Source organism: Dendrobates tinctorius, unplaced genomic scaffold (assembly GCF_039654945.1).
Source record: "Dendrobates tinctorius isolate UK_male_01 unplaced genomic scaffold, ASM3965494v1 ptg000039l, whole genome shotgun sequence".
Lineage (NCBI taxonomy): Eukaryota > Metazoa > Chordata > Amphibia > Anura > Dendrobatidae > Dendrobates > Dendrobates tinctorius.
In genome coordinates, this window is record NW_027361707.1 from 26,946,551 (window position 1) to 26,963,446 (window position 16,896).

General features: G+C 40.1%; 1 protein-coding gene across 1 annotated transcript in view; it reads right to left on the reverse strand.

The window, feature by feature from the left end:
• Positions 1-2,032: 2,032 nt before the first annotated feature.
• DOK7 (docking protein 7) overlaps positions 2,033-16,896 on the reverse strand; it is a 187,640-nt gene continuing 172,776 nt past the window's right edge. Inside the window, exon 11 of the mRNA XM_073574565.1 lies at positions 2,033-5,258. Within this exon, the coding sequence (XP_073430666.1) occupies positions 5,122-5,258 (137 nt within the window). The 3' untranslated portion in view covers positions 2,033-5,121. The remainder of the gene's footprint in view (positions 5,259-16,896) is intronic.

The window sequence follows — 16,896 nt, forward strand, 5'->3', positions numbered from 1 at the left end:
TTATCAGCCCCTTTGCCCCATTAGATATAAAACAATTAAAAAAACACAAAAAAATACACATATTTAGTAGCACTGCATTCATAAAAGTCTGATCTATCAAAATTTTAAGCAAAGTAATCCAATCAGTAAAAGGCATAATGAGAAAATGAATAAAAATGCCCAAATAATTTTTGGGGGGTTGTCACAACATTGCAATACAATGCAATTAGAGGCGATGAAAACTGTATATCTACACCAATATGGTATCAGTAAAAACATCAACTGAGGGAGCAAAAATTAAGCCCTCATAGTCCTATATCCAAAAAATGCATGCAAAAATAAGAATTCTTTTTATTACAAATTTCTGACTTTTTTTTACCACTTGAATAGGAAGCACTATACATATATGGTATTTGAGTAGTCATTCTGACCTGTAGAATTATAGTTTCAAGTCAGTTTTACCATACAGTGGATAGAGTAAATAAAAAACACAAAAAAAAAAATATGGAATTGCACTTTTTTTTGCAATTTAAACGCTCTTAGAATTTTTTTTTCGTTTTCCCGTACACTATGTGGTGGAATGAATGGTGTCATTCAAAAGAACATCTCGCAGTGCAAAAAACAAGCCCTCATAAGGCTATATGGAAGGATAAAACAAAAAAGATATGGCGGAAGAAGGGGAGGAAAAAACAAAAACGAAAAAAACAAAAATCGCCATGTCATAAAGGTGTTAAGGGGAGTTTTAGAAGGATGCAGCTCAGGTAAGGTCCCCACTTTTGGATGTATTCCCTTACCTATGCTTTCATGCTGCTTCATCCCGATATTCCCCTTTAGGTGGCAGTCTGACTTTTTCCTGTGGTCTTTTGGTTCCCGTTCCAGTGGTATAGAAACTCATACTGTGTCTAACTATTATCTTATTCCATTTTTTCCATCTGATTCCTGCCATCAAGCATTTTGTCTCGTGTCACTCCAATCCTATGACTGCTACATCCTGTTAGTAATTTGTCATGTCACCTGATTTTCCCTGCATGCTTGCTGAGAAAGTGGTCCCTTACTAGTGTCATGTGTTGTACATCCAATCAGATGACATTGCTGCTTCTCCTCCCCTCTCACAGCACACAAAGAAAACTTGCAGCTGCATCTCCCTCCTCCCAGTCCTACATTTACTTTATTACCGTAGTTGGATATTTAGGGATCTTATGCATTAAAGGGAATCTGTCACCCCATTTTTGGACTATCAGCTGCCGGCACCGCCATCAGGGGCTTATCTACAGCATTCTGTAATGCTGTAGATAAGCCCCAGATGTAACGTGAAAGAGAAGAAAAACGAGTTATATTATACTCACCCAGGGGCGGTCCGGGTCCAGTTCGGGTCATGAGGGCGTCGCGGTCCAGTCCGGCGCCTCCCACCTTCTAGCGATGCCGTCCTCCTTCTTACTTCTGCTGCGGTTCCTGCACAGGCGTACTTTTTCTGCCTTGTTGAGGGCAGAGCTGAGTACTGCAGTGCGCAGGCGCCGGACCAGGTCAGAGAGGTCCGGTGCCTGCGCACTGCAGTACTTTACTCTGCCCTCAGCAGGGCAGATAAAGTACGCCTGCACCGGAGCCGCGACGGGAAGCAAAGAAGAGGATGTCACTGCTAGAAGATGGGAGGCGCCGGACCGGATCGCGACACCCTCCGGACCCGAACCACACCTGGGTGAGTATAATATAACTCGTTTTTCTTCTCTTTCAGGTTACGTCGGGGGGCTTATCTACAGCATTACAGAATGCTGTAGATAAGCCCCTGATGGCGGTGCCAGCAGCTGATAGTCTGAAAATGGGGTGACAGATTCCCTTTAATGCACTCATGGAATATAATTGGGGGCACTGATATAGGTTTTAATCTGTAATTTTCTGCTCACTCTCATTAATGTTATAGAATTGAATAAGTAAAAATCTAAATAATGAAATAAAACTGATAGACAATCATAATTTTGCCAGTAAAGTTTTATTGGGCGTTTTAGTAATAGTGAATAAGGGAAATCAATGCCTGTATGATTTTCTTGGTAACCGCTATTCAATAAAAGACGTGTTGTAAAAGGAAATGTGTTCATTTCCAGCCATCCTGCATTTTCTGGACTGCTACAGGAAACCAATTTCACTGTTCATACAAAATTATTGCATTTTATACATTATAAGGAAAAAGTTGTTCAACCTTAGTACATGTAAATGTCCATAAAACAAATAAATCAGGTTGTAAATGTGCAAATTAAAATAAAAAATACTTAGAATATTGCACACGTTTCATATACATCCCATTTTAGGATTTTATTTCCGCAAAACCTTCTATTTTTTAGTGTTTTATATTTGGTTATATATTACATTCCTTATATCACAGTAAATAATATGTTATCTGAGTATTACGGTATATACATACATGCAAGACTGTGACACAGCAGAAAACCGCCTCCTGCGTCCAGCATTATAAAGGCATGTATACTCAAAAAGAACTGATAAAAATGTACCAAATACCAACACTGTACATAAATGCCCCAGGAAATGTGACATTAAAGGAAAACTCCAGTTATCAGGTTTTCTTAGGAATAGGGCTCCTTTGGGATTGAAAAATGTTGAGTTAAAATTTATAAATATTTTTTAGATTTTTTTTTTTTGCTCTGCCATAATGCATCAAGACCAATTACAATGCTTTTTTTTATTTTTCCCAGACCAGAGCTTAGTTGTTAGTGGACTGTCTGCATCTATAACTTAAGGCGTTCACAAAGAAAAGCAGGGGAATAATGGATAGCACCAGGGCTCCAGTGCAAAATCTGAACCAGGTGTAATGGCTTAAGCTCATGCCCCATGGACAGACTACCCAAAAAACCTTTCGGCTATTGGTTTTGAGTCATCATATGGACCATACTCCTCTACGTACTCACTTCTCTTTGCTTCCAACATCTCTGGATCTGGATGTTGGTGAACATAACATTGTTATGCGGGCCAGAGGCTTAAGTTGAAGAAAGGCCAAAGATGCTAATGAGGAGCCAGGATCAAGGATAAGTGTGTAATTAGATGGGGTTGATCTTGGGTCTGTTTATTGGTTCTGAACTATGGGGGCTGTTTTCTGGTCTTATATGTTCTGATTTAAGGGGTTTGGTTTAGAGTCTGATTATGAGTTCTGGTCTGAGGTCTGATCATGGGGACTGATCATGGGAATATTCTCTGGGATTTGATTATGGGTTCTTGTCTGAGGTCTGATTATGGGAATTGGTCTGGGTTCTGTTTGTGGGTTCTGGTCTAAAGTCTGATTATTTGGACTGGTCTGTGGTTTGATTAAGGGTTCTGGTCTAGAATCTTATTATGGGTTCTGGTCTGAAGTCTGGTTATGTCAATTAGTTTTAGTTATGATTATGAGTTCTAATCTTGGGTCTGATTATGGGTTTTAGTCTGGGGTATGGTTATGGGTTCTGGTCTGAGGTTTGAATATTGGTTGTGGTCTGTAGTCTGATGATGTGTGCTGATCTGGGGACTGATTACCACTTCTGGTCTGGTTATTAGGACAAGTCTGGGTTATGGTTATGGGTTCCAGTCTGGGACCTAATTTGGGGTTCTGGTGTGAATTCAGATTATAGGTTGTGGCCTTTAGACTGATTATGGATTCTGGTCTGGTTGTGGTCTGGTCTAAAATATAGAAAGTCGTCTGGGTTCTGAATTATGGTTTAGGGTTTGAATTTTGGGATCCAAGATCTAGAAATATTTCTCTTTCTGATCTTGAATAAAAGGGTTATCCAGTCCTTATTAAACATTAAGCTTTACCAGCCAAATGTATCTGAGATTGTTGGTGTGGGTGATCCCCTAACTCTGTCCTCTCTGTAGGGTCCTTATATCAAGGACATTATACAGGGAATATCTGTAAGTATTATCTGTAAGTATTATAACAGTCATGTTACTTGTGCATTCTAACAAACCTTGCTCTACATCTTGACAGACCACAACTTGTGAAAGCGCCTCGAAGAGTTATTTTATAATGTTTCCAACTATGATCACAGTAGGTGGGGCACCCTGGTATGGATTTTGCATTGGGAACCAAGAGTTTAAAGAGATTGTCCTTAGGCTAGGTCATCAATGTCTGATTAATGGGGTTGCGACACCCAGCTACTGCACTGATCTGCTGTTCATGGCGTTGCGGCAGTCTAATGAATAGTGGCCACAGCCAGGTCCTGCACGTCCGTCCCCTATCGGTTTGAAGCCACTATAGAGTTGACGAAGCAGTGCTGTGCAGCTCGGTAACTGAGCAGTTCTTTCTGCTGCCAACGACACCTGAAACAGCTGATCAGCAGGGAGTTCCCGGTGTCGCACCTCCACTGATCAGACATTGATGATCTATCCTAGGGATAGGTCATCAATGTTAAAGTAGTGGACAACCTCTTTAAGATTACACCACTAGGTATAGATACAGAACAAATGTATGGGTGACGTAATTCAGCTTTATGTATAATTTCTAAAAGTCACAACCTGCTACAATGTAAAAACCATACTGTGTCAATGCATACAGGAAGCATAAAGCCTTTACAATGTCAAACCCTATGTAATAACCTACATCCATTTTTTAACTGGAATTTTCCTTTATTGAAAACAGCAAAACTAAAGTCATTTGTGTTTTGCTTTGTAAATAACAAAAAAAGTCCTATGTGTAAGACAATAAAACTGAGGAGGTATGTTGCAGAAAACCTTCATGTATAAAATGATATGCAAATAAAATTAAATAATAATAATACTAAGTAACAGGAAGAAATAAATACCTAGATTTCCTACGCATACAAAACTATATGACATGTTCAAGGAAGGAAAAAAATATCATTGTGAATATACAGGTATCTATAGATCATTTTTGTTTCATTCCACCTCAAGATTTAAAGGGCACCACTATGACCAGACACTTCAGACTGTTATGTCTCCAAGAGGCAATATCAGTTTTGGAATGACCCTTGTTCCATCGAGCAACATTTAATCCAGTCCTTTCAAAAAAAGTCACACCAGGCTGACCATCTGACTTGAAAAAAAGTCCCAGGAGTTCATCATGCCCAATGGACCCTATTGAGTCACCTAAGTTTCCACCCAAGAACTAGAACCAACAGCTTTTCAATGATACGCCAAGATTGATCATTGCTGATTTCCTTTCCTTTTCTGCTCCAGCTCTTGTAAACGTTCTTCTCTGGACTGAGCGTGCTGAGACCCAACTTTGTGTGCCGTCTCTGTCGCGGCAATGTCTATCTGAGCGTATCTGGTAGCACCACCTCCTGAAAAAAAGACAAAATTCAGTCTGTAGGTTTTTTCTTTATTTTAAGAAGAGATACAAATATGTCATTGGAACATTGTTCTTATGTAAGTGGCTATTGATATTTGATGAGAGTAATCTTTGAATAAGTTTCCTAGAACTATTTGCACATGACAGATTCCGCCTGAAAAACCTTTAAAAAAAAAACTTGTGACCTGACCATTCCTTAGGAATTTTCGATTTGGAAGAAGTTCTGAACTTTACAATACAAGTTTACAAGTCACTGGGAAAGCTCAAAAGATGCCTGGATGTTTTGAAGCATTTTTGCCATCATTTGTGCTTAAAAAAAAAAAAATTCGGGCTTCTTATACCAAAAAACGATCGTATAACAGACGTAAAAAAAATATTCCTCCATAAACTGTCAAAACCATTGGAAAAACGTTCAGGAAACAACTGAAAAAAAAAACAAGCTTCAGGAAAAAAAAATCTACAGTTTTCCTAAAACATCTGCTTAAAAAATTTGATAGGTTCGCTTTATTTTAAAAGACGTTGTGTGCACATAGCTCAATTATTTCAATGTGAAAACCACATTGCTGTTCATACAGTGAGGAATTTTTAGATGAAGAATGAAAACAAGTCTTGTTGCTTCTTTAACATGTAAAACATGACCAAGAGTTCAAAATTCTGCTAAAAAAGTGCTACAAAAATTGGATCAAACATGAAACTGAAATGAAAACCTCTTCTAAAAACCATACAAGTTCCGATGGGTATGTGCACACAATGTCTTTTTCAGGCAGGCAAACCCACCAAATTTTTCAAATACCGGTGTTTTTTTCTTGAAATGTCTTCTTTAGCATTTTTTGGGGGGGCATTTCTTAAATTGTTTTTAAATGTTTTTGCCCATCGGTAGCTTTTTTAAGCATTTTTGTGGCATCTTTTGTCCTGGCATTTTCAGATCATTTGTAACTTCATTCCATGAAGAAACTGCTAGCAGTTTTTCAAGCAAATATGCTGGCAAAATGTTAAAAAAAAAGACAATTGGGCATCTTTTGAACCTTCCCATTGACTTCTATCAAAAAGTATGGAGCGGAAATGAAGAATGATCCACTCATTTCTTTTAACCACTTGGCATCTTTGGAAAACTGAAATGATTAGAAGATGCTCAAAAGATTGAACATATGACCAGTAAGTCGTTTTTACATAGAAATGAATATGTTCATTATTTTGATCATTCTGTTGGAGCTTTTTCAGGTGGTTTTTGGAGAGGAATCCCCCTGAAAAAGCTGTTGTGTGTACATACCTTAAAGTGGATTTCTCTTGAAAATTAGGTCAGATTTTTCCACCTCTAATAAAACTATGTGATTCCACCCTAAGGTTTTGTGCACACACCATTTTTTGAGGCTTTATCAGAACATATACTGAGCGGAATCTCGACAAATCCTCTTCAAAAACTCAAAGTTCCTCAAAAACTGGTTAGTGTTTGCTCTGAATGTTCTGTGATCATGAGCACTTTTTGTTTTACCATTATTTTTTACTAATAATCTTTTTTCTGATGCAAATCCCCAAATCCCAAAACTACTGATTAGGACCAACTCCTTGACTGCTAAGCATATTAGATATTTTGATTTTTGTTCCGCAACCTTTATATCAATCTGGTCAGCTTCTTCTGTTCTGTAACATGCTGCGGAAAGATCAGACTTTTTGCACAATGTGGCGGGTTCACTTTCAATGATACACATCTGGCTTGCATACAGTCACCAATAAAGAGAGCTTAAAGCACCACTCCAGCGTTGTTGTTTTTTTATATTGCACTGCTGGAGTGGTGCTTTAAACGTAATTCCCCTGCCCCCTAACTCATACTCACCTTCTGGCTTTTTCATATGTTTTCGCTGCCGCTCCCATCGGTCTCTGGTGAAAAGTGACCTGTCGCGCAGCACTGGTGTTTTATGGAGGTACACGGAGGTCACTTTTCAGTACAAATCTATGAGATCCTTGTTCTGGCACCGTTCCAGCTCTCATAGACTTGTATTTAGAGCTTGTGACGTCCGGCCTGTCAGAAGCTACTGTCAAAAGATGGTGCCGCGGGATCGGCACGGCAGTGAAAAACGGGGAAGACCCTGGAGGGTAAGTTTATGACCAGGGGCAGAAGACTTGATTTAAAGCATCACTCCAGCACTGAAAAAAATGCACTGGAGTGGTGCTTTAAATATTTTCCTATGGTGAAGTTTTAGAGTTCTGTATCAGAAAAAGGAATGTGCTCTAAGCTTTGTTTCACACACAGTTTTTTTTTCAAGCGAAAGCCAGAGGTAGATCCAAGTTGATTGGAAAATACAGAGAACATATGTTCCTCTTTCTTGATGACATTTAAAAAAATAGAAAAATATAAACCACACTTTAAATATACTGAGAAATTAAGCGTGAAATAAAAGATCCCTTGAGAACCTTGATGCCGGCATTTCTAGAAATAAACTGTTCTTGTATATACTCCAATGTGTGAATTTCTACCATTTTTAACTAAAATGCACAAAAAAAGTTAGAGAAATAAGTAGCAGAATGTGCTACAATGTATAAAAAAACATCCATTAGATTTGTCTGCCTGCAGGTTGTGAAAAGTAAAGGAGAGTGGGAAAAAGAAAAGTGAGACATTTTTAGAACTTGAATAAATTGCTTAAAAGAACAACTCTTTTGGGGGAAAAAACTTTAGTAAATGCTTAATTTAGTAGCAGAAAGTTGTAATTCGAAATCAATGGCAGTAATTTACTTTCCTTAATGTATACTGCAGGGAAAACTTTGGTTAGTTTTTTTTTTTAGATAGTTACCTTTTCGCTATAGAGTTGAGAAATTTCTTTTAGATATGGGAAAACTCTGTTGTAGAAGAATGGAAACTTTTTATCTCCAATAGGACACTTTTATCCCCGTTATAAAATGGGGCGGTAGGTCAAATGCCGACAATACTCCATTCATTTTAAATGAGACTGCTGGAAGAAGCCAAGTGCAGCCCTTAGTAGTCCATAGGGAACGAATAAGAGCGGCATCGAGTTTATGTACTGATGCTCCATTCTTCTAGGGGATAAAAGTTTCCCATTTTGCCAATTGGTGCTTGTACCTAACCTGTGGATAGGTGATAACTTGTTTTCACCTGTCTACTGATCCATTAGAAATATCTATTTTGTAAAATCATAGAATCATAGAATCATAGAATCGTAGAGTTGGAAGGGACCTCCTGGGCCATCTGGTCCAACCCCCTGCTCAAAGCAGGATTCGCTAAATCATCCCAGTCAGATGTCTGTCCAGCCTCTGTTTGAAGACTTCCATTGAAGGAGAACTCACCACTTCTCGTGGCAGCCTGTTCCACTCATTGATCACTCTAACTGTCAAAAAGTTTTTTCTAATATCTAATCTGTGTCTCCTCCCATTCAGTTTCATCCCATTGCTTCTAGTCTTTCCTTGTGCAAATGAGAATAAAGTTGATCCTTCTACAATGTGACAGCCCTTTAGATATTTGTAGACAGCTATTAAGTCTCCTCTCAGTCTTCTCTTTTGCAAACTAAACATTCCCAAATCCTGCAACCTTTCCTCATAAGACAGGGTTTGCAGACCGGTCACCATTCTGGTCGCTCTTTTCTGAACTTGCTCCAGTTTGTTGATGTCTTTTTTAAAATGTGGTGCCCAAAACTGGACACAATATTCCAGATGAGGTCTGACCAAAGAGGAGTAGAGGGAAATAATGACTTCACGTGATCTAGACTGTATGCTTCTGTATGCTATATATGATCTTGACATATAGGTAGAAAAGTATTCTGTAATTAGCAGTTCTTCGTTATTTTGCTACTCCAGCCAAGCAACTTAGCACAGTCTTCCCCGACGGCAGCCCTGTTGCTCCTGCTCAAAGAATGGCTGCTGATGGAGAGACCTGGGATGTGACACATCCATCAGTAATCTCGTGCAGCATGCATGGGATCACTGCTATGAATGGGTCACCGAGGAGGAGAGCGCAATAGGCTATGCCACCAGAACACCAGAGAGGTTGGTCTCTCAGTGCATTGCAGACCCCTGATCTTAACACAACTAGCAGTAGCCGTGGAGCGTTCCTACATTGCCCTAGACGCCTCGTCACAGCCGGAGGACTAACTAAGCCTAAAGACATAAAGGTGAAATCTAAACTGCACTGGAGCAGATCCTCAAAGGAATAGACAGCCCCCAAACATATATTGTCGGTGAGACAAGATGAAGCACAAACACAGACAATAGAAAATAGACTGAGCAAATGATGGGGCCCACACTGACTAGATAGGACAGGACAGAAAAGGCACTGTCTGCAATCATGCAAAAACCCTAATAAATCCAACACGACTGATGTACAAAAATACTGAGGTTTGAACAACCTCGCCCCCACTATATCAGCACTCAGGTGTGAACTGGCGGCTAACAACAGGCTAATACAGCAGGGGACTGAGCAAACAAACACAAGATACAAAAATACAGGGCAGGAGCCAGCAGCCCCAGGGGGAGCAAGCTGACCCCTGACAGCAAGGCAAAAACAGATGCAAAGGATTTAGCAAATGACACTTAGCTGAAAAAATGCAGGATCAGGCAGGAGACAGAAATCCTCAGTAAGCAAAGAAAGGAGTATCACCGGCAGTCACTGAGAGAAGTCGGCTCGCTTATGTAGTCCCAGTCACTACCACCACTCCTCCAATTATCTTCTGCAGTTATCTTCTGCAGCTGTTGGGTTAACATCATGTTGACCAGCACCACTACCAGCAGTATCCACCAGAGGGAGCCTTGCCTCAAAAGTCAGATCAAGAGAGCTCACAACAGATCACACTGTGCATGTTCAAATGCACAAGTGCCCAAAAAAATAGCGCATGCGCAGTGTGACTCCATAAAAATAATAATAAAAAAATGTGAAAGTTCTCAGTAATACCTTTTATGACTTTCCGGAGTACACCTGTCTCTTCCTATAAAGTCTGACTCAAGACCTAGGTCCATCAAGTTGAACTTTCCTCCATAAGCTTTGCATGAGAATATTTATTTGACACATCCATCAGTAAACTCGGGCCACCCTTTTGGAATCACAGTAGGCATTGGCTAGTTTTCTGGATGTCCATGACCCGCACAAGCACAAATGTCAACATGCTATCAAACTTTCATCTGCACTTGTACGATTCCATGAATTTTGCACAAGTTTACTGATAGATTTTGTGCATTACAAACCTCCATCATCCACCAAAGTCTGGGCAATGGCTATGGTTTTTTAGAGAAGAATACTTCTCTAACTTGGTGGCTTGGCTTGAAAGAGTAAAAAAACAACTGAGAAATACTTACACATCTACATGGAAATCTTAAAACGATTGTCCACTTTCGTCTGCTCAGCCAAAGCGGACACCTCCTTTCCCTAAGGTACAGCTAACCGGCAGTCCATGTAGTTCACTCTGATATTATAGGGCTACAGTTTGCCACATGGGTTTTTTTTTGCCTTACTCTGGATCAACATGTTAGGGCAAGTTAGGATAGGATATGGGTTGAACTAGATGGACTTAAAGTCTCCCTTCAACCTTAATTACTATGTTACTATGTTACATGGAAACTTTAGGCCACACAATGGTCAAGGTAAAATCGTGTATTTAAAGTTTCTCTTTTGGGGAAAAAAAAAATGTGACAAATTTATACTAGAATTCCCACACAAAATTCTTGGTTTTCTCGCAGTTGACCCCAACTTTTTCCGTTTTAGGGAAAGCATAGGTTGCATGATAGTAGTGGTAACTCACAATTTTATGAATAAGGGGAATTGAGTCTCAAGTCCAATGAGGGTCTGCCCCCTTTCATTATGCTGATCACAGGGTGTCTCACAGAAGGGATCTATAGTGATTATATGTAATCAGTAGGGAAACCTGGCAGCAAGTGTTAAATTACCCCGCAGCGCCATCACAGGGTAGATGAGAAATTGCACAATTCCTCTGTTATTGAAATCAATGGGCCACCTCAAGCCCTTCCAGGACCAGGTAAGACTAAATTTCCATATTCTTTTTTTTATTTGTTGTGAAAAAGATAAAATTTGTAAACCCCCAAAAATAATTTTGGGTTGCCATTTCTGATAGCTGTATGGTTTTTACTTTTCCATCAATAAGATAGTAACATAGTTTTGAAGGCTGAAGGAAGACCTTATGTCCATCTAGTTCAGACTATTTTTAGTGCAGCTGTTCTGCATTGTTGATCCTGGGGAAGGCAAAAAACCCACAGAGTAGAAGCCAATTTTCTCCATAGGGAAAAAAGTTCCTTCCCCTAAGCTGGGTCAACCATCTACCTATAATATTCTGTTATTTGTAACCTTCTATACTGTTACTCACAAGAAAAGCATCCATTCCTTTCTTAAATTCATTCAGTGAGTTGGCCATCACCACTTCCTCAATGTAGCTGTATAAGGATTTGTTTTTTGAGGGCTTTAACTGATGTTTTCATTGATGCCATTTTAGGCTACGTACATTGTAGGCTCGCTTTTTATTGTTTTTTTTTTAGGGAGGAGTAGAGATAAAAAAAACCCCTCAATTTTGGCGTTTTGATTTTTTTATGAACACGTCAATTACTGCGTATGTGAATTTTTTATTACTTTCGTTCTTTTTAATGGAATAAAAGTAGGTTAATTTGAATTTTTATATTTTTTTCTATGATTAAACTTTGTTTTCACTTCATTTGTTGGTCCCCCATAAGGGTTGTCCTATCATCCGATCACTTGTACTATATGCTGCATAGCAAGAATTGCAGTATACAGTATAAAGGCCCCGTCTCACATAACGAGATTGATAGCGAGATTGCTGAAATGTCACAGATTTTGTGACGCAACAGCGACCTCGCCTGCGATTTCGCTACGTGTGACACATACTGGCGACCGGCCCCTCCGCTGGATATCGCTGATCGTGCTCGAATGTCCTGGGTCATTTTTTGATCATTGGCGTCCCGCTGGCCAGCGTGCATCGCTGTGTTTGATGCCGACGAGCGACCTCGTTGGTGACGCAGAACTCAGGGACGCAGGCGTGAGTCGTCAGAATAGCTGCTGTGTGACAAGGTACCAACGACTGCCGAGGTCGTTATACAGATCGCCGTATCGTTTCTGCGTCGTTGAGTAGATCTGCCTGTTTGGCAGCTTACTAGCGACCATGTAGCGACGCACCAGCGATCCCTACCAGGTCGTATCGTCGGGATCGCAGGAGCGTCACTATGTGTAACGGGACCCAAAGTCTTGGTCTCCTTTCAAGCTTAGACTCTCTGCTGGCAATGTAACCCATTGGAGCCCTGTGTTGCTGTCATGGAGCGACAATGGGATCCAGCAAGCGCTCTCACAAGTTGTGACATCATTTAAATGCCACTATCAGAGCCAGATGCCAGCATCAGCCGCATGTACAGTGGGCTCAGAGCTGAGTCCCCTCCATACACGGTCACCCTAACATAAACATACAGTTACGTCCATATGCACAAAGGGGTTAATATGAGAACTCTCTTAACTAAGGGGTGTCCAAGACTAGAAGAAAGATGTTTCTACAATTGCAGCTCGGCTGAAGTATACTACCATGTACTAGCGCCTTCTAGAAAAAGTTTTTTTTTACTGAACGCTTCAAGCCCTTCATTCCATAAATATGGTATTTAAGAACACACTTAACAATCCATTTAAGAACCTAAGTTTTGCTCTAATAGACAGTTTAAACTTCTGGAAAAACTTTGATTTGGATAAAGCTCTTATCCCCCTTAGGTAAGAGCAATTACAAAATGAGACAAGTTCCCAGCTTCTCTAAAATGTCTCTAATTTCCTTGCCTCATCAGTACACTTGTGCCAGGTTAGAAGGCGTTAATTATAAACAGTTCCAACTCGAGAAAAAAAAAAAATTCATTAGAAATTGGAAGGAAATGTAGACAGCTCGGGAAACAGGGGCGACTCGGCCAAATGAGAAGACGTTCAATCTATATTAATTTTCAGGTCTTAATTATAATGATTAGAGAATAAATAAACACTATTTCTCAATCCTGTGCCAAGCATTATCCTTCATTATGCTGACGATAACATGTCATCAGTCTTAGTTAGATAAATCTCGCCTTGCAAATACGTGGGTGACAGGAAATGAAAGGTGAACGCTAATGCGCCCCGGCTGATTTATAACAAATATCTGTCTCTTTCAGATGGGTGGATAGTGCCCAAAAAATGTTTAATGGATGTGTTTGCAGTCATCCTTTCCATCTATATTAGTGTTTCCCAAACTCCATTCCTCACTGCCCCCAACAGATCATGTTCAGGATTTCCTTAGTATTGTACAGGTGATGGAATTACTACAAAGGTATCAAAAATCGCCATAGTTACTAAGGAAATCTTGGCCAGATCTGTGCCTTGCCACAATTCTGTCTCTGAGCTCCTGGGCCAGTTCCTTTGACCTCATGATTCTCATTTGGTCTGACATGCACTGTGAGCTGTGAGGTCTTATATAGACAGGTGTGTGTCTTTACAAATCAGGTCCTATCAGTTTAATTAGACACAGCTGGATTCCAATGAAGGCGTAGAACCATCTCAAGGAGGATCACAAGGAAATGGACAAGCATGTGACTTACATATGAGTGTCTGAGCAAAGTGTCTGAATACTTATGATCATGTGATACTTCTGTTTTTCTTTTTTAATAAATTTGCAAAAAATTTTGCATTTCTGTTTTTTTTCAGTCAAGATGGGGTGCAGAGTGTACATTAATGAGAAAAAAATGAACTTTTTTAACTTTACCAAATGGCTGCAATGAAACAAAGAGTAAAAAATTTAAAGGGGTCTGAATACTTTCTGTACCCACTGTATATCTAAACTAGAATATACCCCTCTTTCATTGTACTGTGACGTTTTACGACTCTTTATACATATAAACAGTATATATACACACTATGTTTGTGCGTTGAATAGGGAGAATGGAGTAAGTCACTACCAGTCACCCCTGGAGGCGGTGTATGAACCAAAGGATTGGGTACTATAAGCACACCAAACCCTTCTTTCCTCATTACTTATCATTGGAGAAGACATGCAGATTAAATAGTTGGCCAGGCCCACTAAAAGCGTTGAGTTCAGCCAAGACTACTTTGAAGAGGTTGCCCAGCTTTGGGTTACGCGGGTGGGTTCGTGACTTCAGGCCACATTCAGACTAGATTTGTCCAGTCTCATTCAATATATTTGTTTTTAGCAAAGCCAGGACACGTCTAGTTGGCAGGTGACCTCATGTGTGCAAATCACATATTTGAGGTCATGCGCTTGTCCGCCTCTGGAGAATCCTTACAGAGCACATAAGCTGACTGCAGACTTGTACCCCATGGCGGCACAATCCTGTGTATGGATCTTTTTATAGTAAGTTTTCCAAACCTATTTTGGAAGCAATTAGGTCAAGGATGCCATTGATTTCTGTAGGTTGAGCAAATGACTGGTGTGGTGTGCGCGACATCCAAGCTGCCTGCTCTTCTGGCAGAGGAGTATCACACAGCAGGTTATGAGGCAGCATTCAGACGATGAGCTGTTGGTGAGTTTTTGATGTTGCAGTATTTCTGCACCATTTCTGCACCTATTATTTACATTAGGTTACTTGTGTTTTTTCATTGCACTTTGGTGTGCGTTTTTAAACATGCATTTTTACCATTTGACGCTGCGTTTTTTGCCTCTGGTGTGTCATTCTTTAAATATAGCTGCCTTGTTTTTAAAACTTTTAGGTATTTTGTTTTCACTGAACATTATTGAGATACGTAGGTGCAGATTATATGTGTTTTCGATGTGCTTCTGCCGCGGACACGTACTAAAAACGCATGTGCATCTTTTACCTGCGGATTTTCCATATCTAATGCAAGTCTATGGGCAAAACCTGCACAGAAAGCTCAGCGTACCCACAAGAGAGATTGACATGCTGTGGATTTGAAAAACACACCTCAGTTGCCACCTACCTGCCAGTTGTGCACGGTGCCATTTTTTCCCTGGCTCAAAACGGTCACAGACCGCTGCTGCCAGAGATTCAGCTGCCTCTAGCTGACATGACGGGGCGTGACGTCTAATGTCATTCTGATTGACAGTTGTCTCCACCAGTTAGGTAGCGGGAATCCGGCTGTCAATCGTTGGAAGTCCCACTCTGTTAACAGAGTAGAGCGGAAAAGAAGCCTCCATTGTCGACATGATGTCAACAGAGCCAGCTGAATCTCCAGCAACAGCGGTCTGTCACCGCTCTGTGTTGAGGAAGAGCGGTGCTATGCACAACAGGCAGGTAGGTAAGCAACTACCTGCCTGTTAGTGCTTAGGCATATTTTTTCTTTTTCATAAAGTTCAAAACCTTTAAATATTTTGCTTCAGACATTTCTGCATCATAGAATGGTAGAGTTGGAAGGGACCTCCTGGGCCATCTGGTCCAACCCTCTGCTCAAAGCAGGATTTGCTAAATCATCCCAGACAGATGTCTGTCCAGCCTCTGTTTGAAGACTTCTATTGAAGGAGAACTCACCACCTCTCGTGGCAGTTTATTCCACTCATTGATCACTCTAACTGTCAAAAAGTTTTTTCTAATATCTAATCTGTGTCTCCTCCCATTCAGTTTCATCCCATTGCTTCTAGTCTTTCCTTGTGCAAATGAGAATAAAGATGATCCTTCTACAATGTGACAGCCCTTGAGATATTTGTAGACAGCTATTAAGTCTCCTCTCAGTCTTCTCTTTTGCAAGATAAATATTCCCAAATTCTGCAACCTTTCCTCAGACAGGGTTTGCAGACCGGTCACCATTTTGGTCGCTCTTTTCTGAACTTGCTCCAGTTTGTTGATCTCTTTTTTAAAATGTGGCGCCCAAAACTGGACACAGTATTCCAGATGAGGTCTGACCAAAAACATGTTGATAGACAGGAAAAAGCTCTGCATAAAAAAACACTTGTTTTTGGGTGAAAAATGCTGAATAAAATTAACATACTACATATTTGAAATTGCTTCAATTCTGCAAGGAAAAAATTAGCGACATGTGCATGAGATTTTGGAAACCTCATTCATTATGCTGGGACAGTAAAATGTTGTGTTGTAAACATACCCTAAGGGATTCAACGCACCGTATTTACTTTCTGCAGATGTCTTCTCTACTTTGAGGTCATTGACCTGTATATAACCTTTTCTATAAAGTGAGGCTACGTTCACAAGATTTGTTTTTGGTGAGATTTTTATGCTGTGTATTTTTGAAAAAATGCAAATATCCTATTTCACTTAATTGGTGCAGAAATGGTGCAAAAAATCTGCAACATCAAAAACTCAAAGGCTCATTGTGGGAACGTAGCCTTAGTGCATCAATACTACATCATTGCTACTACAGGTCTGAATGGTGCCAATAAAAATGAGGGCAAACTAGTTCCAAACAAGGCTTGGCATTTGTCTCCCCCTCCACATTGTTTCCAAGACCTTTGGACAAATTACCCCCCCATTCACAAATAGTCCTGTACAGGTATTCACCAACCAAATGGGTATAGGCCCAACCAAGGCTAGGACCCTTCTCTCCACGGGCCCAGTAGCCTTAAAAATGAGCAATTTTCTTTAAAAAAAAAAACAAAACATATACTAGAGAATTTGTATGACCTAAATATTTTCCCTGTAGCCTTGGGACATCCTGAGTGACCGAACCTGTAAGAAAC